Below are 24,762 nucleotides of genomic sequence, written 5' to 3' on the forward strand. Positions count from 1 at the left end.
ATGATGGTTCGAGAATGGGGTCTGATAGAGGTCATATAAGAGGTGAGGGATATAGCAAAGCCGAAGGTGGCCGCGCTGGGGAAAGCTCGCCGAGCCGCGGACAGGCGAGCAGCGGTCGTCATCGTGTAACCTCGGCTTATCAAGGTCGTTTCTCGAAGCTGCTTGTTGACGCTATACAAACAACTGTAATAGGCATTTCCCAAGCCACCTTCACTCGAGACAGGAGATGCGCCCGGCTGAAGCATTGCTTACAGCCTCAGCGCGACGACTCGGACCATGATCAGTGTCCCAGCCAGAGGACGCCTCTCGCAGGTCAGAGGAACCTCAGTGACACCAAGACCAACGACATACACATCACCATGTGTATCAGCCAGAGCATACACCACACCCACACCCACGCGCCCGCGCACCGCCCTCTTCTTCCCCGGCCAGGGCGTGCAACGCGTGGGCATGCTAGACCCCTGGCTCGCCGCTTTCCCCTCGACCGTCAAACCCCTCCTCGACGACATCAACCACACCCTGTCCATCTCGCCCTCGCTCACCGACCTCATCACCTCGGGCACCAATGCCAACCTCACCGCCACCCAGAACGCTCAACCCGCCATCATGGCAACCAGCATCCTGATCCTTCGAGTCTTGGAAAAAGAGTTTGGGTTCGACACAAAGGACACTGTTGATTTCACTCTCGGCCACAGTCTAGGTGAATTTGCTGCCCTGGTCGCAGCAGGAAACTTGCAATTCACATCCGCCCTCAAAATGGTCAGACGCAGAGGCGAAGTCATGGCCGCCTGCTCTGCATCCTCATCCGAGGAAATGGGCATGATAGCCCTCGTCTGCGAACCCGACCAACGAGACGCTACTTTGGATGCCATCACCCGCCATCTCTCCGCCAACCCGAATCTCAACGCCACCGTCGCCAACATCAATTCAAAAACCCAGTTCGTGCTCAGTGGGGACATTGCGCATATACAGCAAACACTAAAACATATACGCCACTTTGACAGCCATGACCCCAGAGCCGTGCGACTGAAAGCCGATTCGCCGTTTCACTCGCCATTGATGTTGCCTGCCGTCACTCTGATGCGCAAATTGCTGGCTAAACCCCAGGCAGTTACCTTTGATGCTAGCACTTTGCCTTGTATCAGCAACGTCACTGCCTTGCCTTTTTCTTCTGCAGACGACCTTGTTGATCTGGTGGCCAGATCGGCTGCTGAGCCTGTGCTGTGGCATCAGAGTATACAGTATTTGCATCAACAGCAGAAAGTCAAGAGGTGGATTGGCATTGGGCCTGGCAAGGTAGGCAGGAATCTCGTGGGTAAGGAAGTGGGTATCAAAGGTCTAGGAGGTAAAGGAGGAGGTGTGTTGGCGCTTACAGATCCTAAAGATTTGGATGAGTTTATGAGGGCGCTGGAGGATACTGGCAAAGTCGCTGACGAGGACGCAGAGGGACAATGAAAGGGTGAGTGCTTGAACTTATACCGCAAGCCTTCGACGAATGGACGTTGGTCTGATGGCTGTTACAAACAACTCTTTTGCGTATGGGGGATTATGGATAAAAAAGTGCTTATCGCAATGGCCAAGAAACAGACACAAAACACATCATTTCTATGCCTTTGCTCAAAGGAAGAAGAAAAAAAAAGACTCTTTGTCTGTTGCGCTCTGCACTTGAACTCTTCTTTCCCATGTGTTCTGCGTTCTGTCTGCATCACCGGTCATCTACATCGGCACAATGTGTGTGTGTTTCTCTCTCTGCGAGCTGAAATGTGTCCGCGCTGACAGAATGTGAAAGAGTTGCCGAACATATTCACCACCAGCCTCTTCCAGGCTCGCATTCCATGTCTAGAAAAATCGCAACGTCGGTGTTCCTCGTGATGGAGGCAGCATCGCTGTCGAAGCTCATCGTGTGGTACCAGGGCCAATTTGCCCGGCTGCAATCCATGGGCGGCTTGCTCTCTGTTATGCCCAAAGGATACACTATCGACCACTTCCTGCACGAGGCGGCACAAGTGATCCTCGACGGTCTGGCCGAATATGTTCCGTGACGGTCGACATGAGAGCTTCTGCGAGTTTTGGATTGTCTTCGATCGATCAGAGCGTACTTTGGCTTGTCCAAGAACGAAAAGAAGATCAAGACTGCCACGAGTTCCTCTGAACCGGTGTCGCCACCGCGGGTGTGAACGCTTGAGCAAACAAAGCGACCGAATCAGCGAGCGAAGCGGATCTGACTCTTTGAGCAACCCCCCCCAATTGGAGATGGCAAACAACATCAGAAGATTGGAAGTCCGAAGCCCGACATAGTCTAAGACGCCGAAAGCATGCTCAATGCGTGAAGGCTCTGGTAGGATACAAGTCAGCCTGCGACACATGTCTCGAAGGTTCTCATTCGCCGATATGGTTGACCCATACCAAACAAAGAATCGTCAAGCCCGCATGCTAAGGTCACGAGAAGCGCTCATTTTTCCAAACAGAAGCAAGCGGCAACGAACACCTTATAAAGACATACATGCAGCGCTAACTGATGCAGCCCTATTGTTTCAGGATCCGTCCTTGCAGAATCACATGAACCATCAACCTTCAGATACACATATAATGGTCACCTCATTCTGATTACACCACGCAAAATCTCATGACACAAGCTGCAAGCTAAGAGAATACGCATCATGGGAAACACAATCTCCTCGTCAACACCTATACCATTACTCACCAACACCGTCGCAACATCCTACAATCGCAAAGGGAATTATGTCGTGCAATCAACCCTTGGTACCGGCAACTATGGCATCGTGTACAAAGTCAATCACACACACTCCCACAAGCTCTTTGCGATGAAAGTACTTCAAACCTCGACCTCTGCTCAGCTTCGGAAATTCCGCGAAGAAGCCACCATTCTAGCCAGTCTATCGCATCTGCACATCGTCGCTTTGGAAGATATAGGCGGCGTGCCTGATCCCGAGACGAAATCCTGGAATGCGTGTATCTTGACCGAGCTGGCTGATCATAACCTGCTCGATTTTTACACTGCTTACTCTGCACTGGGTATTTCGGGACTCGATGAAGCAATCGCCCAAACACTGGCGTGGCAAATGCTGTCCGCTCTGACATATCTGCATGATCGCAAACTCGCGCACGGGGATATCAAACCTGCGAATATTCTTGTGTTTCACGATTCGGAAGCGTCTCGTTTGACTTTCAAGATCTCGGATTTTGGTTTGGCCGCACATCTTTCTTTGGTGGATCAGAGTATGCCTACCCCAGTGGCGAGGTATACGGCTCCTGAGCTTCTGCTTTGCGATGGCGGTGCAGAGCAAGTGTGCAAAGCGGATGTTTGGGCGGTTGGGATGGTGTGCAGGGATTTGTGTACTCGGGCTCTGATGCCGCCACATATCGAGACCAAGGGGATGGGTTCCTGGGCCAAGGAAGCAATCGACTGGATGACAAGGGGAAGTGTCTGGGACAGACCTACTGCGAAAGAGTGTAGGGAGTCTGTATGGGTGAGGCAGGGGGAAAGAATACCGGCTGGACTTTTGAGGGTATTGAGAAAGGAGTTGGGTCTGGACGATGCTAGGGCAAGTGACGAGATGGAGATGTGAGGCTCCCCTTTGCGAGGCTTTTCGTGTTCCGTGGGTATTGTAACGTCACTTTCCAAGGATACGGATACAATTATCTTCTCGAGACGTATACTACAAAGGGAAGTAAGTGCATGGGCAGGCAGTCAAACATCCAACTGTGTCTCGAGCGTCTTGAATGTGACTGTGTATTCTACCCATTGCGCCACTGGTTTCGCTGCTTTGGTCTCTACTCCACGAATACGCTTCTTGAACACATCCTTACATTCATCACCCAGCTCGGACAATTCGCTCAACTCCATCGCAATGTTCAAGTCACTCTTGTCTCGATGGAAGAAGTGCTGGAGTCTGGCAATGGACCAGGTAGGGTTTGGTCTCTCCACCACTCTCAGCTCCATGCCAGCAAAGATGTAGCCTTGCTTGATCACACGGTAGTCCCAACCAGTTTTGTCTTCCTGGTGCGTCTGGGGAGCAAAGGTTTTGATGCCGAATCTTTGATTGAGCTTGAAGCATGGTTGACGTGAGAGGCTGACTTCTAGCAGACACCCAGTTCCATCATCATTCGATGCCGAGTCTCGAGATCCAACACGCACCAAGTTGCCAATGCAGAGATTTTCTTCCGTGAATCTTTGAGCAACGAATTTTTCACCGAAACCGCCAGCCACGAATTTTGCCGCTGCTTGGGAGTGGCGAGATTGCCAGAAGGAGTAGTGAGAATGATCATATTGATGGATCGCTTTGTCAACACCCACCGTGAAATGTCAAGTCGTGTTCGTCATCTGTCAGTCCAGTCGCAGAAACGTAGAGTGGGATGTGGATGGGCTTCTCGTCAATGCCTGATAGCACGGTGCCGAACTTCTCTAGTTTGGACATGCGAAGCTCGAGTAACGTTGTTGGGGGTGGTATGGGTATTGAAGAGAGATCAATAGATGGCATGGCGGCCGATCAGGGGGTGCCTGAGGGAGAGTCGCTTGGTAAGATTGAGAGGAGACAAAGACGCGATAGCCAGTGGGTGGTTGTAAGAGTGGTCAAAGAGGTACGGCAGCGATGCATGACAAAGAGTGTACCCCGAGGCGAGGTGAAGTTGTTTACTCAAGTGACGGACAATGTGTTCGGCATCTCTTCTGTACGTCGACGCACACCGCCTGAATTCTCCGCCTCTTACAATGGTTCGTGCGGCGCTCGCACTGGGTCTACAAACGAAGGTCGAGAGAGTTATGATTGACTTCATCACAAAAGCCCGAGTCAACTGATCAACATGGAACGGTTGCATTGAGATTGCTCTGGATACCCTAGAAGATGTATACACCAAGCCAAATGACTACCACAGCCAAAGCACTCGAGACCCCTATTCCTGCCAACTTTGCTCCAGCATCGGCACCACTCGATAAAAGACTGTAGGGTGGTTTGCCGTTCGGGTTCTGCTTCAAATTTGTAGCGGCATGCACGCTGCTCTCGTTGATCGAACGAGAGCCAGTCGCGATCGTAATATTCTCAAAGTGTCCGGGGAAACTCTCAAACGATACAATACGATCCGTGAGCTCGGGGTAGCAAGCGCTGATCTCAGTCTTGTTGATCAGCGTGTAGTTGGCAGGGCAGCCCTGTATGCGCCCGGTCACACAACGATAGGTCGGAGTGAAGACAACTGGATGATGAACAAGGGTCAGAAACAGGATACTTCGACACAGTAGCGATGTTTCTACACGCATCATAGCCAAAACTTACCATTTCCACTGGTTCCAGTATCGAAAGTAATCGTCTCGTTCTCTACAGCGACGAGGACGGTAGGTGTATACAGTCTGGTATCGCCTGTAGAATTCCAAATTGTCCAGCCCAGACTGTCCTCGACATGGATATCTGGAGTGGTGACACCGCTGCTTATGACAGAACCATTTGCAGTCATGTAGACATTCTGCAGTGTCGGCCAGCCACCACTGACCACGTTGCAAGGGGTGGAGAAGTTGCTCCCATTGACGTTACATACGACTCCGGTAGAGATGACGATGTCTTGAGATGGCAGTGGCACGGTGGTGTTGGAGTTGGTTTCGAACCCTGAACAAGATGGGTGTCGGGAGCCTCTGGTTGCGTAGCCGGCGGCATTTACCAACATAGATGAGGCCAGAAACAAGATCGACGAGGATATGAGTGACAGAAGCATGGCTGATGGTGTCTCAAAGTCGTTTATCGGAAGACGGATGGCTTTATTTATGCTGTCAGAGTCCTCAAATGGATTGGAACGTTCAGGTGTTTGCTGCTAAATCAGGCGACAAGTCTGTGTCTCTTATAGACCTACCACAAAGCACCAACATCGACCCAACACAGCCATGGCGGGATCAGGTGCATGATCTATATGACATCGCAGGATTGATGTGCATTGGACTCTTGCCTTGGCCTTCGTCTGTGACCGGAGGAAATGGCTGTTGTCAAGGCGCCAAGGGCGCATCCAACAACGACTGCGCCGCCAAGCTCCTCAGGTCGCGGACGCAGCCTGAGACTTATTTCCGAAGGATTCAGCATCGACATCGATGGCATCGACCACGAAGCCAACACACATCTCTGGACTCCGAACGAACACCACATCTTCCGACTTTCAACAGATCATACATCAATTGAAGCAGTTCACTTTCTACTCTGTTCCACTCGCGATTTCTGCCACCTGATATCTCCAGCAAAGATGGCTTCCCACAAATCTCTGCTTCGCGACTCCTTCGACGGTTTTCTCGAGCTCATCACCACTGTGTTTCTAGACAGCATCGTATTCTTTCTGACGCTCGGATTCTGCATACTTGCTCCCAGATTGTTCATACGGATCACGAATCGCTTCGCACGATGGAATGTCAGTACCGAAGATCAAAAAGGATTTTGGGTGTTTTCGGCAATCGTTTTGACCGCAGTGCATTCTCTTCTGACTCTGCTGTTGGCTCTGGACGACGACACTGGTGTCACGCCTAACGCGCCATCGGTCTTTTGGGCGATCATGTGGTCGACTGGTATCATAGTGGGCGTGTTAGGCGGTTTCCTGGCGGCGACTGTGGTCGCGCTCTGTGGTATACAAATGATAGGCCTTTGAAGAAGAAGGATGTTCGCCGTCTCTGGTCTCTGCCTTCGCTACATCTTTGCCAAGGTTCGTCCATTGCGGACACAAGCGTTATCCCCGAAAGATTCATCCTTAAAGCCGAAATGTGTGAGCTAACACCGTAACGACCGTCCGACAGCATTGTTATCCTTATCATGGTGAATCAGTGCTCACTGCATCTAAAACCGGTCAACTCCCAGTTCGATCCCATTTGATTGTACATACCAAGCCCCAGTCTCTTCCGAGAATCGGACATCTGTTCCTTTCACAATCCTCTCGAGTCAGCCCAACCTACCCACACATCTCGACTATCACGCTACCACGATAGAGATGCCAATCAACACCGCTGCTTGGATCACAGGATCGCAAGTTATCCCTCTGGTCGTCAAGGGAGCACCATATCCATCTCCTGGCGCGTATCAGCTTGTCATCCAGGCTAAAGCGGTCGCTATCAATCCCTTGGACTTCAAGATCCAAGACCACAATCCGCTGATCGCTGGCAAGATTATTCAATATCCGACCATCTTAGGCGCCGACTTGGCTGGCACCATTGTGTCTGTGGGCCAAGATGTCACCACACGTAAGGTTGGCGAGCGAGTCATCGCAAATGCACCCGGTGTCAGCACTGGCGACTCCTCTATGAGCGCATTCCAGCATTTTGTGGTCGTCGAAGAATCCGAAGCCATTCTGATCCCGGACCCAATATCGTTCGAAAGTGCTGTTGTTCTCCCTCTTGCTTGCTACACGGCTATGGTAGGCCTGTTCGTGCCGAACCAACTTGGACTATCGACTGCCGGTCTTGAAGAATCTGACGCCACGCCTCATCCGTCTGGATCTGTACTTTTAGTTTGGGGGGGAAGCTCAAGCGTCGGCTGTTGCGCGATTCAGATGGCTCATGCAGCTGGCTATGATGTCTACACAGTGGCCAGCGAGCACAATCGTGCACTTTGTCTGTCCAATGGCGCCTCAAAAGTGTTTGACCGCGCCAGCAATAATCTAGAAAAGCTCATCGTGGAGTCGCTGGAGGGTAAAATCGCGGCTGGAGCACTTGATTGTATCGTCGCTGGAGAGTCCACCGTCAACGCATGCGCTCGAATACTCGCGCAAGCCAATGGAAGCAAGAAGGTCATGACGGTGTTGACACCGCCGCAAACAAAGCCAGTAGATGAAGTCGAAGCACAAAGAGGTGAGATTCCTGATTTTCAGTCAATGTCCAATATACTGACTGCACATGATAGTGAGTATCCCTGGACTGCGAGGGACCAAGACGATCGAATTGCTTCATACGTGGATGGCACATGCTTTGAAGAACGGCACGTTACAATGCAAACCCGATCCTACAGTGATTGGAGAAGGTCTCGAATTCATTCAAGCAGGCCTTGATATGCTGAGAAAGGGTGTAAGCGCGACTAAAGTCGTCGTCCGCTTGTAAACACTTTATCCCGATCCATCCATGAGCTACCAGTCACTCGTCGTAGTCCACCATGGCAACATACCCAACTGTGATTTTTGGACTTGGCGTTGGAAGCAATCGTGATCAAATTCAACAAAGCAAAGTCGTACAATTCGTAATAGGATGTGTTGCACAACCAATATTAAACACTACTAAACAGGCGCAACACCACCTGCTTGACTGGTCAAAACCAAAGGATCGCACTCTGTAACGTTATTGCCCGTTACAATCCACTGCACTTCACCACTCAAAAGTGTCTGCAACCCCTTCTCATAATCGCTGACCAGGAAAACCTTGGACCCTTGCCACCTGGGCGCACTGCACCATGCCAATAGATAATTGTGGCCATCAGTGTCCGCTGCAACATAAGCAACCACGCCTTCGGGGGTGGCAACGGGCACAAGCGTGATCAACTGTGCTCCCAGTGGCGTATCCAACACCTCCGAAGCGCGCAGTCTGGAGACTCCGTACGTTGACATTGTATCCGGGTAGTAGTGGAACATGCGCTCGGATTCGTCCTTGAAGGCAATGGAATCTTCGCTGTAGATCTGCGTGCCTGGAGATACGCCTCCCGTGTTGCCGACCATGTAGAAGTTGCCATCTTCTGCCACTGCCAAGTTCGACTTTTGCCGGGTGTCGAGGTTGGCGAGTGTGGTCCAACCGGTGAATGGTTCGTTAGATCCCGCTGTGGGTACTGCTCCGGCGACACCGACCGTGGCTGACTTCATGATATCTTCGAAGGTGGGGAACTTGTACTTGTTTGCGCCAATGAAGACGGCAGTCGCGGTCGGCACTGCTGCACCGAGAGTGTATGTGCCTCCTGCAAGATTGCCACCGGGCACGTAGTCGAAGGAGGGGGCTTCGAGGTTGGGTGGTAGTGTGGGAGCAGCGTTGGCGGCTCCGATCACTGGCACTGCTTGCGTGCTCTGGAGAGTTGGGGCAGCGTTTGCGGCTGCGATGGTAGGGATGGCATTGCCCTGTGATACCACGGGCGCTGCTTGAGTGCTCTCAACAGCAGGGGCCGCGTTTGATGGTGCAATGATGGGCATGCCTTCGGCTATCGCGGGTGCGACCTGAGGTACACCAATCGCGGACACACCATTGGCGGCTGCGATGGTCGGAATTGCTTTTCCAGCAGAGATTGCTGGCACTGCTTGGGATTGTGCGATGGCAGGCACCTGTCTTGCTTGTAGAGTGTTGTTGCCGTGGAACTCAGCGAGATCAGGATGAACAATCATCTGTCGTTGCGCTTGCAAATCGCGCTTCGTGAACGCCGATGCACTACGAATCTTGGTTAATGATCTTACACGAAGGTGAAGATGAATGCTGAAACTTACTCAGGCTCCAGTACGAATTCATCGAGTCTCACGTCGAAGTCATCAGATGTGCACTCCACCTCGATTCCCACCTTCATTCTGTAGGTTGCTGCATTGTCCTTGGCCGGGATGGTGATGGGAGTCTAGACGGAACGTTTCGATCAGTACAATGCAGACAACACATAGCTTTAGTGCGGGTAGACTCACAATGCCGTCGTTCAGGCCTATGACCAAGTTGCCCTGGTTGTTGGCTGTTCTGGGCAGGATCTGCTTCCCAAATGGAATGTCCGCCTTGTACCATGCAGAGTTGGCATCGGCACCCTCCAGGAACCATTTGTTGATCTTGCAGCTGGTACGATCACTGAATCTTTCCAAACGTCCCTTCACATAAGCGTTGTACTGCGAGTAAGTACAGAGGTCCACTGTCTGCGAAACGGTAAAGATCCATGGTCCTTGTGGTTGGGGACAGACGTCATCACAACCACTATCGCACTCACCACTACCTAGACACGAGCCGAGACAGACTCTTATGAAGCAGTAGTAACCACCTTTGGTTTCTCTGTGGACAGATCTGGAGCACAGTCAGTATAGTCACAGATGTACAATGTTCTAGTCAGACTTACAGTTCGCTGTTTGTGCCCTCAGCTTGCATGCCCTTGTCGGCATTGTCATGACCAACCAGAGGAGTCCAGTATGACAGCCCATTGTCAAAGTTGGGATTTCTGAACACATTATCGACCAGGTCGCATCCAGCTCTAGTTTTGCCTCCGACTGCTGGTTGTTCTTGCTGTCTGACAGTCGTTACGCCGTTGTCGCTGACGCAGCCCTCAATAAACTTTGGACCTTCCCACTTGCCCAGTTCGAACTACACCACCGAGTTAGCTTTGTCCGGGATGTGATCGACTAATGTACTTACAGCACCCACGAAGGGAACTTCAAGCTCCAAAGAGTTAACCACGTTGCTGTAGAAATAGATGCCTTCGCATTCGTCACCACCCGATTGACCACCTGATTCGTTGTCATAGGAGGCAGAATACTCGGCAACAGCTTGTACGGCGGGCGTGTTGACGAGAGCGAGAGACTCCTCCCAGACGCCGTCGAGGACGCTTACGCCCAGATTGATACCGATCGGAATTCCAAGTGATGCAGTAGCTGTGATCTCGCCTGAAGCCTTGAAGACTGGCGTGACAATCGGAGAGAAACCATAACTCTTTGCAGACCCGGGCAGGAGGAAGTCGACGAACATGCCCATCTCGGGCCAGTCGAGGTTGACGCCGGCAAGAATCTGGCCCACAGCCTCGACCTCGATTTTTGCAACAAGGTCAACAGTCAGGTATGGACCGATAGTGAGGACACCAGGGATAGAGAAACCAGGCAGACCGATATCTGGTGTCAAAGGGATGGACAAGACATCGTGCTCCCATTTGGCAAAGCCATCGACACCGAGCTGCACGTTCGCGTTCAGGTCACCACGAAGGCGCAGACTGAGACGCGTGGGGCCGATGATTGTGAAGGTTGCTGATCCCGTAGTGTAGATTGAGCCGTGGATTCCGCAGTCGACACACCACACGGTGACACCAGGCTCTGGCAGCTGCTCGACACCGTCGATCTTGAAAGTCAGGATTTGATCCGCACCGGTCATCTTGGCCAGTGTATCGAAACCGAGAGGATCAAAGGCCTCGCCTCCATCCTCGGGTGACCACTTCCAGAGTTCGAGACCTCCATCGCCCCAAGGACACTCGTCTAGCAGTCTTGAGGGTGCTTCAAGCGCTACTGGGATGGTGAAAGATGCGCTGGGGTTCCAAGTGGGTAGTAAAGACTCGGCTAGAGTGCGCACTGCGGTCACGACAGCCTTGACAACAGCAATAACCACGTCCACGATGAATTTGAAGACCTTGACCACACCTGACAAGAAGTCACCGAAGCTTCGTTTCTCAATGCCCCTACGTGTGAGTACGGTTGAAGTTCCGGCTTGAGGGATGTTGCTCGATGTGATTCCAGTATTAGGAGCCCACTTGCTCAGAGCTCCGTTCAGATTGGCGACATCTCTCAGATAGGTGAAGAAGTCGTCAACGTGCTTGTCGAAACTGTTATCGCATGCCACCTGAGAGAAGTATTTGGAGATGCCAGAAGGCATCGGGCTTGGAACAACGCCACATTTGCCGGTTCCAGTCGGTGGTACCAGTGTCTCGAAGGATTCTCTCGATGTCGAGTTCCTGGCTGGAGACAAGGTCGGTATAGCTGCTCGAGTGCCATTGACAGATGCTGATGACGAAGTGGCGGTAGACTGAGAAAGAGCTACCAGACCCTTCAGGCGATCGACGGATGTGGATGACCTCAGACTCGACACTCTCGAGGCCCCAGAGCTTGTCGAGATGCCTGACCTTGTCGAGCTCAAAGAAGTCGTCGAGGGCTTGATGGAAGTACGCGAGCTCACAAGGCTGGATTTGGTGGACGAACTTGAGCTCGGTGCGGAAGATTGGGTCGTGCCACGGGAAACAGTGCTGCTGGACTTGACCGAACTGCCAGAACTTGAGGTGCCTGATCTGGTGGAAGACTTTGCAATACTTGAACTCGATGTCTTGCGAATGCTCGCAATGGAAGATTTCAGACTGCCGCTGGTACTTTTGCTGCTCGATTTCTGCGAACTTGTAGCACTCGACTTTTTCGAAGTGCTTGAATTTCTAGCAATGGACGAGGACGAAGCACGCGAACTCGAGGTAGTAGGCTTGGTAGAACCTGCAGCACTCGTTTTGAACGAGCTCCGGATTGAAGAAGAAGACGCACGAGTAGACGAAGCTCGTGACGAGCTGCTCAAGACCCGAGAGATTGTCGTCGAGGAGCTACGTGAAGATGCGCTCGAAGAGAGACGTGATGTCGAGGACGACCTGCCAAGTGTCAGCAAGATTGTGATTCAAAGTCACCACGAGACCAGTCCATAAGACTCACGTTGTGTGTGTGGATGATGTGCGGGAAGTGCTGGGAGACACTGCGGCGATTTTGACTCCGGGTTTCACATCCTGCTGTGCCTGCGGACTTCCAGCGGCTTCCCAATGTCCCCAGACTATATTGAACTCTTTGATGGCTTGCTCAACCGAGATCTGTTTGCCCTTTGCAGTAGCGGTCAACGCCTTCTGATTGTATGAGATCATCGAAGTGTTGAAGAAGCCAAACTGGCCGGGGTAGGTAGTATGACACGACTTGTCGGAGCTCACAAACACGATGGGGTCTCCAGTCCAGTTCGTCTTAGCAGCAGTAAGACTACTCACTGAATCCAGCTTGATCAGCATTTGGTCTGCTCGACAAGTCACATTCTGAACATAGGCAGTATGATCAAGAATGACGGCGTCCCAGTGGAAAGTAGCATCCAGGGTAGCAACCATGTCGGCATCTTGGAGTTCTGAAAGGCAACTGGGTCAGCTTCGGGTCGTCCTCATGTGTTGTGAAGTACACATACGGATACCACCATCTTTTGTGTAGAACAACGAATGCTCTTGCCTGGAATGCAGGTGCACACCGTCTCTTCTGTCTAGGTGTGGGTGAATGGCAGGGAAGAGATGGTTATGGCTTTGGTAACCAGCAGGCTCCTCTCGTTTGCGCAGTGGCTGATGCACTATAGGTGCGCGCTGTGGCTTGAGAGGTTTGACATCTCGCTGGTCGAAAGAGTAAACGAAGGAGTCGACCGCAGTTGCCGTCAACACCCAGATTAACAGTAAAGAAAGAGAGCCCTTCATGGTGACGGGAAAGTAGTAGCCTCCGTAGCTTGGTGCCAGGAAGGGTTGACGAGGGACGAAGCAAAAAAGTTTTGTGAGCAGGTCATCATGCTGTTCCTATATTCTTCGACATGAGTGTTTCCAGTGTCTCCAAGGTGCATCCGACCATATCTCGTTTGGAGTTGCCGACCGATGAGTGCTGGCTCGAGACACTCGGAGCGCCCACATGAGACCGGCAACGTTGCTCGGCTTCAGCGGTCGCCGTTGGTCCTCAGCTCTATCAAACTATGGGGCAAATTCGTACCCGGGTTCCCTGCCTAAATGACCATCATGCAGAAATTCTCGGGAGACAACAGGCTTTGGTTGTCTTATATTGTAGTATGAAGGATGACGATGCTGATGGCCTGCTTTGATAGCTTCTGTCCAGCTTGACACCACAAGTCTGTCGCGCTCCGGATGTTCTATCTTCACCAGTACGAAGCATTCGAGACGTGCTATACAGCACGGGAAACTAGACAGATGTTCGACGTGAGGGATACCACCCCGTCAAGGATTGAGAACAACCGTAACATTGCGAGCTGAGCGAATGACATCGGACTGGCCGTCAATAATCGTTAATCAACATTGCCTTGGCCTCGATGGATCTCGGTCAGCTCCGGCGAGATGTCTCGCACGGTGCGGTCTGATCACACTGTAGTAAGGAGTTGACAAGAATCCGTATTCTGGCCGTAGCGAGATGCCTTGTCAAACGATTTTCGAACGATTTTTGGTGCTCGGAGTTGTGGGGTCACGGAGGAGCGAAGAACTGCGCCCGAAGGCCCTCGAAAGGGGAGCGGCAACGGGGAGGTGCCAAGGTGCCAAGCGATCTGGAAATGCAGCAGAAACGGTGGCCAGGGTCTTTCGAATCCTTCGACGAGATTTTACCGCTCGAGGAGTTACTGCATGCACGACCACTTGGACGTGGATGATCTTTAGGTCAATGTGAAAGCTGAAAGCTCAAGCATCGCTTACACTCTTCATCTCGTTCCAAACCGGCCGCTATCCAGAAGAAGATGATCGTCTCATGCGCCCGGACAGGCACAAAGACCAGGGGAATATCGCATTATGAACAAATCACAACTGACAACGCAACAGAATTACATGGTAGGTAGGGACGTCTTTTGGAAACGAAGATCTGGTGCATTTGATAGAAGTCGTGATGCCCCTGATTATGCGAGTACGACTTGTCACGCGAGCCAGAAGCGACGTTTCGTACATCTGGCCTGTCTTAGGATACTGCCTCTATGAGAACGAAAAGTCTGGATTAGGTCTCTACTTTTTCGCAGCTGGACAGTTTCATTGTGCCTGGCGGCTCCTATAGCTCAACGTTCTCACACGATATTGCAGTGCCTCTGTGTTTTTTCAGCTCACCGTCTCTCCAGGGCTGTTGTGTATAAGCGGAGCCCCCATCTATAACGGCCGAAAGCCAAGAAGATACTTAGGAACTCGTACCAGATCACCTCGACGCCAAGAAAATGCTCATGGAATATTGGGACAAGCTCATGTTATCACGTACCTCACGGCGAACGGACTCACCGGAAGACAACAACGAGGAAATTGAACTGTTATGTGTCTCGATTTCAGGTCAACTCGTGGCTAGCTGTGGTGATACCGGTCATCGTTCGAGCTACGGTCATGTCCGCTGTCGAACAGACCTGCATAGGATCTGGTCCGAACAACAGAAGAACGAGCTTTCTGAGTCTTGAGTATGGCTGATTGGACTTGAGTATATCTAGTCGGGCATGCCACGCACTTGAGTCTTGCTCATTTCATCAAGTTCGTCTATCATTTGCCTCCGCTCAATATGCAGTTGACACTCTCGGTCGCGGCCCTTCTGGGTGCAGCAGCAGCTCAGGATCTCTCCTCAACTGTCAACACTCAATGCTTCACTCGCTATGCCCTTCAGAGCACTGCAGACATCGAGACTGTCAATCTCGCAACTACCACGACTCGCACTGCAACCGTATCTGTCACTGAGACACCTCAGGAGACCATGACGCCTGCCGAAGTGACCAGTTCTGTGACTACCACGCGTACTGTCTTCGAGACCACTGTCTTGCCCATCCATACCGACACGTATACCACGTCGGTCACCTTGAGTACGACTCTGACCGACACTGAGACCGAGAAATACACTCAGACTATCACGGAATCTTCGACCACGACAGTGCAGTCTACAACCACGGTGAGTTTCTTCATAGAACATTTGACCATTCCTCATACTAACGAAGGGCACACTAGGTCCCTGCTCCTGCTGGTTTCACAAACCTGGCTCAGATGCAAGGTTATGCTCAGAAACGCAATGTAGTCGTTGAAAGGCGTGAAGCTTTGCAATCCAGAGGTGAAATCAAGGGCGTGCTTCCAATCATTCCAGAAGTCCAGATCACCGATGCAGCGCTTATCGCCCGCGCGGCCAGCACGAGCTCCAAGAAGACCTCTTCGACCAGTTCAAAGAAGTCCGGCTCTTCTTCCAAGAAGACTAGTACTACAAGCTCCAAGACGGCTGCTGCTACTAGCATCAAGGCCGTCACATGCGTTGCTTCTGATCCTGTTCTTGCCGCTATCAAGAACAACTTCGGCATGCCTCTTGCCTTCTGTCAGTGGTGGGTCGGAGCTTCGTACAAATCGACCAGCCCCATCTCTGGCATTACCCCTGCCGACATCACCAGAGTTTGTGCTTGTGTCAAGGCGACTCCGGCCCTCGTAGGCGGAACACAGACTAAGGCTATGGCTTCGCCCACCGGCGTTAGCAAAGTTGCATACCTGGATGCTTTCAGAAAGCTCGTTGCTCAGCCTATTCCCTTCTGCAACTTCTGGTCCAACTCGTGAGTATCTGCAATCTGACCACTAAGATTCATGTTGTTGACCGTCTTTTGCTGTAGTCCTACCAGAAGTGGCAGTCCCTTCGTACCGCTCGCTGCACCTGCGGTCTCTCAGGTCTGCAAGGCTATCGCCGCTACGCCAACTCTCGTCAGCTCGGTCAAATCGATTTCTAGCAAGACGAGCACCTCGTCTAGCAAGTCAACCTCGAAAAGTAGCAGCTCCGCCAAAATCACTAGCCAATCCTCTAGCTCTAGTAAGCCTGTGATCAGTTCAAGCAGCCAGCTCAGCTCTAGCAGCCAAGCAAGTTCCAGCAGCAAAGTCAGCACTAGCCAGCTTCCCACAGTTGGTCAGCAGTACCCGGTCGCTGTGTCTTGCACCCAGAGCACAACTATCCTCACCACGCTCAGCACAACCTTCACGGCAGCCACTACCACCTCCACTGCACCTGTTCCCACGAAGATGCTCACGTTCACCAATACTCTCACCTCGACCATCACTGTAATTCCTGCGGACCAGACCAAGATTATCACTGTCTCCACTGACACAATCACTGCTACCTCGACCTCGACCACCAGTACGACTGAGTAAGTTCAAACGCTTCCGTACCTTTGCCGTTATCATGCTTCTAGGTGTGCCATGTCCAAAGTGCGCGTCTGACTTGTTTACAGAACTCAAACCGCTACCTTCACAGTCGCTGTCGCTTCGGCCACTTTCCTGGCTCAGTGCGCTCCCGCCAACATTGTCGGCAGTGCCGTAGGTCAGAAAATCGGCACCATCAGCTTCAACAAGGCATTCACTCTCCAGTCTCTCTACCTCCAGGACACCACTGGCTACGGTTGCTGCGGTAAGTGTTCGACCGTTCTAGATATCCTTTCCATTCGACTGACAACAAACCTAGCTCAATGCGCCCTCACCGAAAATTGTGCTGGATACGCTCAGGCTCCTGCGTCCCAGGGTGGTGCTTGCTACTACCTCACCACTGATGGCCGATGCGATGTCGAGCAGAGCTGGGGTGATCGCTTCCACTACTACAACACCAACGGTGCTGGATATCAGGTCGGTAACGGACAGTGCGGTTTCCTGGGTCCTGCCGCCGGTGTCCCTGTCGTGTAAGCGATTGCGCGGACGATTTGGTCCGGGCTAGCCGAGAAATCTGCCCAACCCTCCATTTCGTATGTTTTTTGATTCAGTTAAGGTTCTTGATCGCGAAAGGGCGTTCCTTTTTCACAATCCGTAGTGTTTTTTTAGTTGTTGGCACGCATGCAACGCCGGCATTGAACACTTTGTAGCTTCCCATCCCATTTTTGTTTTCCATAAACAGAAACAGCTGTTCTGCAATATGTACCATAGCATCACGCTCAATCTCCACAAGCATTTCCTTATCCACAAATCCACCAACCACAATCATAGTAGCCGCGCATCCAACCTCACTCCCATTCTGCTTTCCCAAGACCTCGCTGAACGCCTCTGCCACAGCACCACAATCTTCCTGTTTCTGTACAAACATCTTGGTGCGTACGATACTCTCTGCACCACGTCCACCCAGCGCCTGAATGGCTTCGATGATCTGTTGGAATGCGACGTGGGCTTGGGCTTTAGCGTCGCCAGGATGGAGCACTTTTGCGTCTGGAGAGGAAGAGAAAGGATCGACGGCGGTGGTGCCCGAGACGAAGATGAAGGGACCACGACGGACGGCGCGGTAATAGCCGATCTTCGCTTCCCAAGGAGAGTTGGTTGCATGGTATTGCTTGGATGCGGATTGAGGAATGGAGGCGGTTCGGGATGACATGCCGGCGATAGCGAGAACTGGTCGTTCGATATCTATTGAAGATAGTGTGGGTTGATGGGCTGTACTATCCTTGAAAGTTCATATTCGTTTGCAGTCGGTGTTGCTGGATTTTTGACACTCTAAGTTAGGTGTGAGTCATCACAGTGCTGGGACTGGACAGGCTGGACTCGGATATCCACTAGACTTGGACAGAGCCTTGTCCATCTGGATATCCACTGGATTTTTTGAGTCAGGGTTGTCCTTCCAGCTAGCACATAGTTTGCATAGAGTGTATAACATATTATGCCATCATAACCTTATGTCAGCATGACTATAAGGCGTTCCACTTGCTACACCTAATTACCTATGCTTGGCAACTAATCCACTGGATCCCATGGATTTGAACTGGATATCCAGTCCAACTTAAATTTCACTGGATTAATGGACTTGCACAGAGGGGTAGTCCAACTGGACTTGGACAGAGGGGTGTCCAAGTCCAGTCCACTAAGTCCCACCACTGAGTCATCATCAATCCCTCGCAAAGCCGCGACAAGGTGAAAACCGTTGTGATAGCAGTTTCACCTTGACTACAGTCCAAGTTGGCAATTACGTCGCAGTTCCAATCATAATTGAGGCAGAAGCGGACATGCCCTTTGCTAATTCTGGTTTGTATGATTACCTCGGCGTTATAAACGCCGACGGCGATATACGCCCCTCGCCTGTCAAGAACCGTGGAGTGTTGCTTATGATATATGAGATGCGTGCCAACCGATATTGATTGTTACTTGATTTACCAGGAACCTCGACTCGTCACTTAACACCACTATGCAGAATTTGATTGTCCCTGCTGCGTCGCAGCTGCAACTCTCTCCTACATTGGAGATCAACGAAGCGGTTGAAGCTGTGCGGGCTCAAGGAAGAAAATTTGTCCATCTTGGGTTCGGTGAAGCGACATTTCCCATTCAGGAGAAAGTGTTGGCTGTCCATGCACAGTATTCCCGTTCAACTAGCTATATGCCTGTTGCGGGCCTGCGTGCTTTGCGTCAGGTCGGTGACGAAATCCTGCACGGATTCTAGCAACACCGCTGACATGAGCTTGTTGCAGTCAATCGCTCAATTCAACTCCACGAGACTTGGGCTCGACATCAGCGCTGATCAGGTCGTGGTCGCTCCTGGCTCCAAAGTTTTGCTATTCGCTCTCTTCGACGTGCTGCAAGGTGATGTTCTGCTTCCAAGACCTTCTTGGGTGAGCTATGAACCGCAAGTCAAGCACGCGAACAAACGACTCTTTTGGGTTGAGACTGACGAAGAAGACCGTCATACCATCACTAGTACGTGTAAAGCTATTTACCGCGTTGCTGGCTAACCAAGAATAGAGCAAGCCTTGGAGGACTCCTATGAGGCAGCCATCGTTGCTGGTGGCAATCCACGAATCATGTTGATCAACAGTCCGTCGAATCCTACAGGTCAAACATTCTCTGCAGAGAACATGAAGGTCGTCGTCGATTTCTGCAATGTCAAGCAAGTCTTGCTCATCTCAGACGAGATATACTCAGACATCAACTTTGATGGTGAATCGAGCAGCGCAAGCCCATTGCAACAGGCTGATTCAGGCGTTCCGAGCGCTCTCATCGTGATGACTGGCGGTCTCTCCAAGGTGGGTCCTGTTTACTTCAAATGACTCAATACGTGCTGATCTGATGCTAGACGTACTCAGCAGGTGGCTGGCGCGTTGGATACGCGATTTGTCCCAAGTCCGAGGCTGGAGACCAACTATTGAGAGTGCTCCTGGCTTATGCATCTGAGTGCTGGTCCGCAGCTTCTTCACCGTCGCAGCACGCTGCAGTAGAGGCTTTCTCGACTTCCGAGCATATGAACCAATACCGGAAGTCGGTCTCCAAGTTACATGCTCTCTGCACCACAAGGCTGTATGAAGGATTACTTGCTCTGGGCCTCAGAGTGGCGAAACCTTCTGGCGCTTTCTATGTGTATCCATCCTTCCAGCCATACGCGGCCCAGCTGGCAAGGATTGGCATTCGAACCAGCTCCGAGCTTTCCAAGTGGCTTGTCAACACGTGTGGAATCGCAGCTCTGCCAGGCTCTGCATTTGGCGAGGAAGATGAAGGTCGCATTGGTGGCCGCTTTCGACTGCGCATGGCAACTAGCTATTTGTACTTTGCCAATCAGGAAGAGCGATACGAGAAGGGGTATGATCTGCTTGAAGCAGCTGCGCAGGGGAGAGAGATACACCTGCCGATGTTGGACGAAGCCCTCTCGGCCCTTGCAGCAGCAGTTGATCGGCTCAAGGCTGTTTGAGTGAGCGATGCTCATAGTGACTTGGACGTATCATCCTATACACTCAAAGCAGACGGTGTTCTCCGAAGGAGATCGTATGGATCATGAAATATGATCAATGCTGTTGCAGTTTGTGCAACGAGTAGCTGTTGTTGCCATATAAACCAAGTCTCACTTCAAGACCACGGATCTACGCAAGTGCATAGGCCAATCAGAGGTCAGATCTAGACAAAAAGTGGAACGCTGTTGGGATTTACCAGCATGTCATGGCTGCTCGAACGAACGACTGATGCAACCCACATAGTAGACACTCTTCAGAGTATTTCAAGCTCCATCAAGCAAGTTACCGCTGCAGTATTGTCGAGTAGTTGAGCCCGTTGAGCAAATGTACTTCGTGATCTTGATGATCATTCAATTATGAGTGTCCAAACGCTGAAGTGTTGATTTGTAGCATCTAATATGAATAGAACAAGGAGGACCGTACACAAGGGATCTCACACCGTGTTCAGGACTTTCTCAATCATAGCAGCAGCGCCGAGGACCTTCTCCTCCTCAAGACGCTGTCCAACGATCTGTACACTGATCGGCAAGCCATGCATCTTGCTTGGGTCGTACAAAGCCCAGTTGAATTTGTCAATATCGTTGCGAGGGACGTACGATCGGACTTCGTCGTTCTCGAGTGACAGATCCACAGCCTCATCCACTCGCCCAACGGGCAGAACCAGAGCAGAATAGTCGAGGAAGTTCCAGATCTTGGTGTAGCCAACCCACTTGCAAGATCTGTGAGGAACACTTACGTGCGGCATGGTCGGCGCAAGCAGAATGTCGACTGTCTTGTTGGTGGTCGGAGACCGGATGTTCTTCCACTTCGCCAGACAAGCCCTTTGCATGGCGTGCTTGCGTCTGTTGAGTTGCCAGTAGTCATATACAGAGATCGCCGAGCCTCTGTTGATGAGCGCTTCAACATGAGGAACGTAAGGCTCTCCAGCGACAGAAACGTCTCTTATGATGTCTTCACCTCCGTCTGCAGTGTAGTATAGGTCCTGTTGTTCTGCTTCAGCATTGTCGATCTGCCAAAGAGAAACTAACGCAAGCTTACCATGATTTCGATACATTCAGCATGATGCTCTGGGTTCCACTGTACAATCTCATGTCCAGCAGAGCGAAGTTTGTTGGCGACTTCCTCTAGCACCCGGCGAATGGGAGGATGAACTTTGACGGTATTATCGTCGGTGAGCAATCCTATGACTAGAGGTCTTCGCTGGACATCTTCAAAGATATCAGACCGCCAGGGAATTGGGACAATCTGAGGATCCTCATTCCATGATTGCGCATCAATGACGGCCTTGGTGACTTTTTGTAGAGATGCAAGACTTCGTGCCAGAGGTCCAGTGACAGACGGGACGTGACCCTGACCTTCAGTGCTCACACTCACTCGGTCATATGAAAAGCGACCATGGCTTGGCTTCAGCCCGTACAACCCCAACATGTGCGATGGAATGCGGATACTACCGCCAATGTCAGTACCCCAGCCCACCATGGAGCCCATCTGTGCGAGTGTTGCAGATTCACCACCACTGGATCCTCCTGGAGTGAGCTCCGGGTTGTGGGGATTGACTGTCAAACCCCACAAGGGATTCTCGGTTTCGCACCACATGATGCTCTGAGGGATGTTTGTCTTTGCGATGAAGATCGCGCCGAGGTCGTGGAGAATATCGACCAGGAGCGCATTCTGCTTAGCTGGCTGGAAAGCCCTTCCACAGTAACCAAGCGTACTGTCATAGCCTTTGACATCAAACTGGTCCTTGAGAGTCATGACAATACCATGAAGAGGGCCGATCGGACGCTTTTTCTCCTGGTAGTACTGATCGAGCTGCCTTGCACGCACGAGTGCATCCTCAAACATGATTTCTACGATTGTTAGAAATCACTCTTGCGCACGATGAGAATATGCTTGCCTGTTAGACAATTGGCCTGCAAATTTTGTCAATGAGTCTGGATAAGATATCTTGTATGCTGAGGGATACCTTTTTATGGGCCAACGCAGCTCTGTTTCTCGATCATTAATACAGTCATCAGGAAATCTATTCAACCTGGGATCACTCACTGATGACAATATGCGATGACAAGATCCACGCATGATATGCGACCGTCAGCTACCGCGCGAGAAGCCTCGTCGGCGTGCACAAGGAAGCCATATGATGTTGAAGTTGCAGGGAACGGATGCCTGTCAGCGAAAGCGGTGAGCGCCGCTTGCTGAAGCTCACGTTTTTTTGTTGCGATCTTGAGCCAACGTGGCTGGACCTCCGGACTGGTCATGTTTCGCAGCGGAGACAGATATTTGCTGAGATGCAAGCAACGCGCTGGTGACAATGCACGAAAAGTATGAGACCAGTGTACAAGATATACCGCGCGCGTGTGTCACGCTATCACAGCGTTGGTGCGGCCGTCGGATGTTAGACCGCCGTCGGCGATTCAATCTCCGCCCGGAGGATGAGTCAACGGTCACCGCGTCAGCGCCGAGATCTGGATTCCTCCCATTCCGGATATTCGCCATCGATTCAGACACTTGCACTCATGTCACAAGTGACATTCATAAGTCTGTCATGCTGTCTGCACCAAAAAACTCCCAAGACCCGTTTGCAACGAGCGAGTCGTTTCCTATCGCGAAGTCCAAGTAAGCGGACTCGTTCCACAACCCGTCATCGATAGACCACGTTTCAGTCTGAGGGACATTCTGGTGTTCCATGGTCGTCGCCAAGTTATTGTCATGTATAGTTGTCCGTCCAGCAAGATTGCTGCCTTCAAGAGAAGTCGAGATGTTCGCTGAGATGAAGCCCAATGTGTCGTTCACCAGTGTCTCGAAGCGAGACTCGAGCGTCGATAAGAGGGACTCATTCCATCGTTCATTCATGACGGCAAGACATATAGCGCACTTCCGCACCCAGGCTGGGAAGTCGGCGAGGAAGAATTGGAGACCTGTCAGCGGTAGAAGCTTGGAAAAGTTGTTTCTTGCGATGATCAACATCGTCAAGCCAGCAAAGACAACACCTTGAACGAGCATCCACGATAGCCCAACCCGACTGTGACGAATCACATCGATCATGTCATCAACATAAGCTGCTGCTGATCGTATACATCTCTCCAGCGATGTTGCAGGAGGGCTTGAACACAAGGGACTTGCTCTGTGAAGCACGAAAGTGGTACCATTGTAAAGTCGCTTCCAGTATCTGTTCATGATCAGCCTGATTGTCAAGATGTATCGTGACGCATAGCGATACCTAATGGGGTAACCTGAGGTCGGACTCAGACTGTATGCTTCCGGCAATGACATGCTCCAGTGATCTAGTTCGGCTTGCAAGCCGGAAATGACATTTTGTTTGTCCACCTCCGACAAAGCCTGCTGTTTTCGAGCTGCACCGTACACTTTTGCGATGATGCGGCCTTGAATTTGTCGATGTCTGATGTGATGAAGACAGACTTCCATTGTGGAAGAAGCGTTCGGCATACTGGCAGTGATATGTTCTTCCGCGATCGAAGGCGGTCGTCCAAGGTTGTACGCAAGGATAATCTCGATAATGTAAGCAGTCCAGAAGGCGCAATTTCTCTGGTCTACTTCCAACTCGGTTACTTGCAGGGTACATGATGATTGATGCAAACCTATTTCGATGGCCATCTGATAACATTAGCATGTGACTTCAGTCTAGAGTTGCAAAACCTACTCTCATAGCAAAGCCAGCCATTTGCCATTGACTATACCTTACTTTACCGTTAAATCCATAAATACATCTCAAGAGAATGACTCGGATCAATGGAATGCTGGAGGGAAGGTCTCCAGAATAGATATCGAAGAACTCTAGCGACTTGAGGTAGAGTCGTGCGGGGTCCCGCTTAGACCCTAGACGGTTTCGCAGATCTCCTGTGTCTCCTCGACGTTGGTCTGTCAAATGGCCCTGATGTATAGCTCCTAGCGCGAGAACGAGGTAATACTCAGCCATCTGCAACCTGCATTTGGGCGTCCTATCGAAATCGAGGATGCCTGCTGCTTCCTGCTCCCGGCTCCTACGCATTGATGCACACAGGGTCTCCACCCCAAACAAAGGATACAGCGGCTGGATCCAGGTCAGATAAGAACGTATGAGACCATCCACTTCTGCCTCATTGTGGACTTTGTCCTGATCCGTCAATACCGCGGCCAATCGAGACTGACCCTCGTCTCTTAAAGTGGCAGGTACATTGGCTTGCGTAGGTGACGCGCTCGAAACCCCGGAGCTGGCTCTTGCGGCTGCGTGGCTGACCGGGGACACACCACTTGGAGGCTCCAGACTTCGTGTCTCTCCTGTAGCGTTGAGGGCAAGCATACTGATCTCGGGAGCAGAGATAGCGGCCGAAAAACTGTCATCATCCTCCAGAGGTGGTTGAGCCGCTTCTCGCAAAGTTGTGCTGCGCTTCGAGCTGACTATCGGTACACCGCTTGAAGGCCCCAGATATCGTATCTCTCCTGTAGCATTGGGAACAAGAATAGTGATCTCGGGAGTAGAGACAGCAACTTGACAATTGTCGTCATCTCGTGAGGGCTCTTGAGCCGGTTCAAGCGGAATTGTGTCTGACTCTAAGCTGGCTTGATCCTGGGCGACCGACAGGGCTTGTTGTTCGGCTTCATTGACCATCGCCAGGCTCTCCGTCGAAAAGTTCAGCTCGGTTCCAGTCGCG

At 51.5% G+C, this 24,762-nt stretch overlaps 11 protein-coding genes across 11 annotated transcripts; 6 read left to right on the forward strand and 5 right to left on the reverse strand.

Annotated features, from left to right (window-relative positions):
* Window positions 1-399: 399 nt before the first annotated feature.
* Window positions 400-1,437, forward strand: M436DRAFT_14556 (FabD/lysophospholipase-like protein; the record flags this gene model as incomplete). The annotated part of the gene is made up of 1 exon (XM_013572380.1): window positions 400-1,437. A coding segment is annotated over one exon (1,038 nt), but the record flags the coding sequence as incomplete, so codon positions are not given.
* A 1,223-nt stretch (window positions 1,438-2,660) lies between these two features.
* M436DRAFT_72488 (kinase-like protein) lies at window positions 2,661-3,590 on the forward strand (the record flags this gene model as incomplete). Its single annotated transcript, XM_013572795.1, has 1 exon — window positions 2,661-3,590. The coding sequence occupies one exon, from the start codon at window positions 2,661-2,663 to the stop codon at window positions 3,588-3,590; it is 930 nt and encodes a 309-aa protein (XP_013428249.1).
* Window positions 3,591-3,712: 122 nt separating this feature from the next.
* Window positions 3,713-4,502, reverse strand: M436DRAFT_81529 (PK beta-barrel-protein domain-containing protein-like protein; the record flags this gene model as incomplete). Its single annotated transcript, XM_013572875.1, has 2 exons — window positions 3,713-4,242; window positions 4,319-4,502. 2 exons carry the CDS (start codon window positions 4,500-4,502, stop codon window positions 3,713-3,715), a joined length of 714 nt encoding a protein of 237 aa, XP_013428329.1.
* Window positions 4,503-4,858: 356 nt separating this feature from the next.
* Window positions 4,859-5,676, reverse strand: M436DRAFT_81530 (uncharacterized protein; the record flags this gene model as incomplete). The annotated part of the gene is made up of 2 exons (XM_013572876.1): window positions 4,859-5,211; window positions 5,292-5,676. 2 exons carry the CDS (start codon window positions 5,674-5,676, stop codon window positions 4,859-4,861), a joined length of 738 nt encoding a protein of 245 aa, XP_013428330.1.
* A 303-nt stretch (window positions 5,677-5,979) lies between these two features.
* M436DRAFT_45339 (uncharacterized protein) lies at window positions 5,980-6,636 on the forward strand (the record flags this gene model as incomplete). The annotated part of the gene is made up of 1 exon (XM_013572566.1): window positions 5,980-6,636. One exon carries the CDS (start codon window positions 5,980-5,982, stop codon window positions 6,634-6,636), a length of 657 nt encoding a protein of 218 aa, XP_013428020.1.
* A 336-nt stretch (window positions 6,637-6,972) lies between these two features.
* Window positions 6,973-8,074, forward strand: M436DRAFT_81531 (quinone reductase; the record flags this gene model as incomplete). The annotated part of the gene is made up of 2 exons (XM_013572877.1): window positions 6,973-7,828; window positions 7,881-8,074. 2 exons carry the CDS (start codon window positions 6,973-6,975, stop codon window positions 8,072-8,074), a joined length of 1,050 nt encoding a protein of 349 aa, XP_013428331.1.
* A 173-nt stretch (window positions 8,075-8,247) lies between these two features.
* Window positions 8,248-9,360, reverse strand: M436DRAFT_45085 (uncharacterized protein; the record flags this gene model as incomplete). Its single annotated transcript, XM_013572511.1, has 1 exon — window positions 8,248-9,360. A coding segment is annotated over one exon (1,113 nt), but the record flags the coding sequence as incomplete, so codon positions are not given.
* Window positions 9,361-14,967: 5,607 nt separating this feature from the next.
* M436DRAFT_81533 (uncharacterized protein) lies at window positions 14,968-17,099 on the forward strand (the record flags this gene model as incomplete). The annotated part of the gene is made up of 5 exons (XM_013572878.1): window positions 14,968-15,348; window positions 15,405-15,988; window positions 16,046-16,570; window positions 16,655-16,830; window positions 16,885-17,099. The coding sequence occupies 5 exons, from the start codon at window positions 14,968-14,970 to the stop codon at window positions 17,097-17,099; spliced, it is 1,881 nt and encodes a 626-aa protein (XP_013428332.1).
* Window positions 17,100-17,328: 229 nt separating this feature from the next.
* Window positions 17,329-17,775, reverse strand: M436DRAFT_16043 (YjgH family protein; the record flags this gene model as incomplete). Its single annotated transcript, XM_013572387.1, has 1 exon — window positions 17,329-17,775. A coding segment is annotated over one exon (447 nt), but the record flags the coding sequence as incomplete, so codon positions are not given.
* An 804-nt stretch (window positions 17,776-18,579) lies between these two features.
* On the forward strand, window positions 18,580-20,070 carry M436DRAFT_72491 (aminotransferase; the record flags this gene model as incomplete). Its single annotated transcript, XM_013572796.1, has 4 exons — window positions 18,580-18,801; window positions 18,860-19,085; window positions 19,131-19,411; window positions 19,462-20,070. 4 exons carry the CDS (start codon window positions 18,580-18,582, stop codon window positions 20,068-20,070), a joined length of 1,338 nt encoding a protein of 445 aa, XP_013428250.1.
* A 473-nt stretch (window positions 20,071-20,543) lies between these two features.
* On the reverse strand, window positions 20,544-21,955 carry M436DRAFT_72492 (acetamidase; the record flags this gene model as incomplete). Its single annotated transcript, XM_013572797.1, has 2 exons — window positions 20,544-21,092; window positions 21,149-21,955. 2 exons carry the CDS (start codon window positions 21,953-21,955, stop codon window positions 20,544-20,546), a joined length of 1,356 nt encoding a protein of 451 aa, XP_013428251.1.
* Between the last annotated feature and the right edge of the window lie 2,807 nt (window positions 21,956-24,762).

The sequence above is a fragment of the Aureobasidium namibiae genome (assembly GCF_000721765.1).
Source record: "Aureobasidium namibiae CBS 147.97 unplaced genomic scaffold scaffold_7, whole genome shotgun sequence".
Taxonomy (NCBI): Eukaryota; Fungi; Ascomycota; class Dothideomycetes; order Dothideales; family Saccotheciaceae; genus Aureobasidium; species Aureobasidium namibiae.